Genomic DNA, 2,755 nt, shown 5'->3' on the forward strand with positions numbered 1-2,755 from the left:
AAAACTTGGAGAAATAATAAGGTGAAATTGAAGCTGGGAGAAGCAAAACTCTCCAAAACTTCAGAATGCAAACAAGTAGAGGAGTAGAGGTCAAAACATTTAAGTTAAAATGTTAAAATATTACCAGGTGGAAGAAATTTATGTTGTATGTTTAAAGTGAATGAGAAATCACAGCATGCGTTAGCTAGAATGTAATTTTATCAACAATGTTTTTCTTTTGCAATATAGTGTGGTGGGTTTTTCTTAAATCCACTTAGCTTTCTCCCATACTTAGGCCCAGAGACCTACTCAGATAGAATTAGGCACTGGAATAAATGAAACAGTACATTGGTTTCCACGGAACCAACCATTTTCACTACGCTTTATTTTCTATCTATCTTCCCTCCTCACACTTCTTCCCATTTCAGTTTGGAAACATTGAACCAAACATTCAAGTTTCACTTAACCAAAAGAATCACTGATGATCTGCCAAGAGACAGAGAAGCATCAGTTCCATTTCTAATGTGCAGCCTGACAGGCAACCCACAGAGCTGTAAATGCTTCCAGTGCTCCACCTTGATCAAGGCAACCTCTGCATTACTCAGGTAACTAATAATGTTAAATCATTTCATCTGTCTTGCAATATTTCACATGCTTTGCAGAAAAATATCTTAAAGATATTCAACAGAGCTCTGCATATGCTATCGCAAGTGGAAGTTTTAAATGGAGAACTGATGGGGTTTATAGCTCTTACGCAGCTACCTAAGATGGGTTACCAATATCTACTGTCACTGTTCAAAGGTTCAATATATTTGATCCTGCTAGGAACAGACATAGCTTCTGATCAGTAATAGAAAAATATTACCCTTTGAAAAGGGAGATTCCTCAATAACTATTTTTAGCCTGGGTATATTCTGACACATATAAAGAAAATGTCTCTGCATTTTCAGGGAAGAATATGAAAGACTATGATGTTCCATCTAAAAACACTACCCACTATTCCCAAATGCCTGGTAACATCATAAAAAATAATTACAGAGCAGACAAGATCCCAAGCCTCCAAAGCAGCCAGGCATCCCTCTTCCTGGGTGCTGACCTTCCTTCGTGATGGCCACCAAGTATTTGCCTTTTTCACTCACCATCTGGTTTGAGTTTGGGGGTGGGGGGAGAAGGAGGAAGAAATTGGGGGTTTTGATTGACTGGCAGCAGCACAAAGGTGGACACTAGAAACAGTTAACTTTGCCATAAAAACAAAGGGAAAACCCACAGAACCAAGACAAGAGGGTAAAATAATTTGCAGAAAAGGGAAGAAAAAAGCTGACAACTGGGAAATAGCTTAATATGACCAGACTATGACACAATAAATGTGAAGAGAAACGTACATGCTTTTAATGGCAGTGTGCTGGACCTGAGCTACCTAGGTTTATAAGCCCTTCTTTTCAACCTTCTGTTGCAAGAAAAATGGTCTTGACTTGTGAGATTTTTACTTAATTCTGCCAGCTAATGCCAACTTCTGATCACTGCTTTGGTTATTGGAGAATAAAACAACATGAACTACACCAGCACTGCCCTGGCATGGGCCAACCAGGACCACTGCCCCTCAGAGGTGTCCATACCCCAGAATGGGCCACTGATGGCTGCAGTCTCTTGGTGAACTTTTGGACGCTCATTTTGGATACTCATTTTGGATGGACTGCCTCCTTCCAGGAGGACACCTTCAGCCACGCTTCTCATCAGCAGCTTCTCCCTCCCCATGTCCGCTCATGAGCATCTCCCTGCCTGCCTCTCCCTGCAGAGATGCTGGATTCTGCTGGTACAACATGGGGTACTCACACTGGTTTCAGCGCTGCCTGGACCTCACTGTGACCTGCATAGGGCACCCTGCAGCCTCTATCCCTGCCACATATGTCTCATACACTCCCCCAAACTGCTCCGTTACATGGTGCATCTTCCGAACTTTTGTTATTGTTAGTCTACTGCTTGTTAAAAAAAAAAGTCTTCTGGCATCATTTATATATAATTGTTACCACTTATAAATAATTACATGTGCAAATGCATATTTACAAGTCTATAGCTCTGCTAATGTTTGAATTTATTTCCAAATAATCTGGTTAAAAGTTCTTGAGCGCTTTCCCACACAAACCTGTCAGAGTTATACAGCTGTCAGCATCAGGCAGAAGAGCTGTTTATCACACAAAAAAATGCCTACTCTTTTAAATATGCTGCAATATAGATACCTCTGCATGCACTAACAGAGTGGAAAAGAAATCTAAAGAGGTCACAAAGCCTTCGATTAGGCCAGAAACTGAAAACTATCATAATTAAATTTAATAACTAGAAAATGGTAATAAATATCACTACATATTCATAGCATTAATTAATTAAATAAAAATTATTAAACCCCAATATTTTGGAACACTCTACTTCCCTACTTTTCAGTGATCTGCATTGCAGAAAAGCCTAAAAATGAATGACCGCTGGGCGGGCGGAAGTCTGCACCCAAACTGATCTCCACTGAGGCTCCTGGCCCCTGGATGTATTTGTTTCTCATTCGTAACAAAAAGCTCCTCCTGCTGGACTGTGCAAGCTAGTCTGGCTCTTGGATGAGCAATTCCAGATCAGAAACCCCATGCTACACATTTACAGAAGACAAATATGTGCAACTAGGATATCAATGCTAAGAAAAACTAAGTAAAGCTATGCTAAGCTTTGCTGAGCAAATCAAAGCATAGCCCAGTACCTACTCCACACTGGCAAATCCACAGGTCTCATTCAC

General features: G+C 40.5%; 1 protein-coding gene across 1 annotated transcript in view; it reads right to left on the bottom strand.

The window, feature by feature from the left end:
- The window catches only part of ADCY2 (adenylate cyclase 2 (brain)), a 163,516-nt gene extending 161,782 nt beyond the window's left edge, over positions 1–1,734 (bottom strand). Inside the window, exon 1 of the mRNA XM_010013721.1 lies at positions 1,596–1,734. Within this exon, the coding sequence (XP_010012023.1) occupies positions 1,596–1,734 (139 nt within the window). The remainder of the gene's footprint in view (positions 1–1,595) is intronic.
- Between the last annotated feature and the right edge of the window lie 1,021 nt (positions 1,735–2,755).

This window comes from Nestor notabilis, unplaced genomic scaffold, assembly GCF_000696875.1.
Source record: "Nestor notabilis isolate BGI_N333 unplaced genomic scaffold, ASM69687v1 scaffold5794, whole genome shotgun sequence".
In the NCBI taxonomy this organism is placed as follows: domain Eukaryota; kingdom Metazoa; phylum Chordata; class Aves; order Psittaciformes; family Psittacidae; genus Nestor; species Nestor notabilis.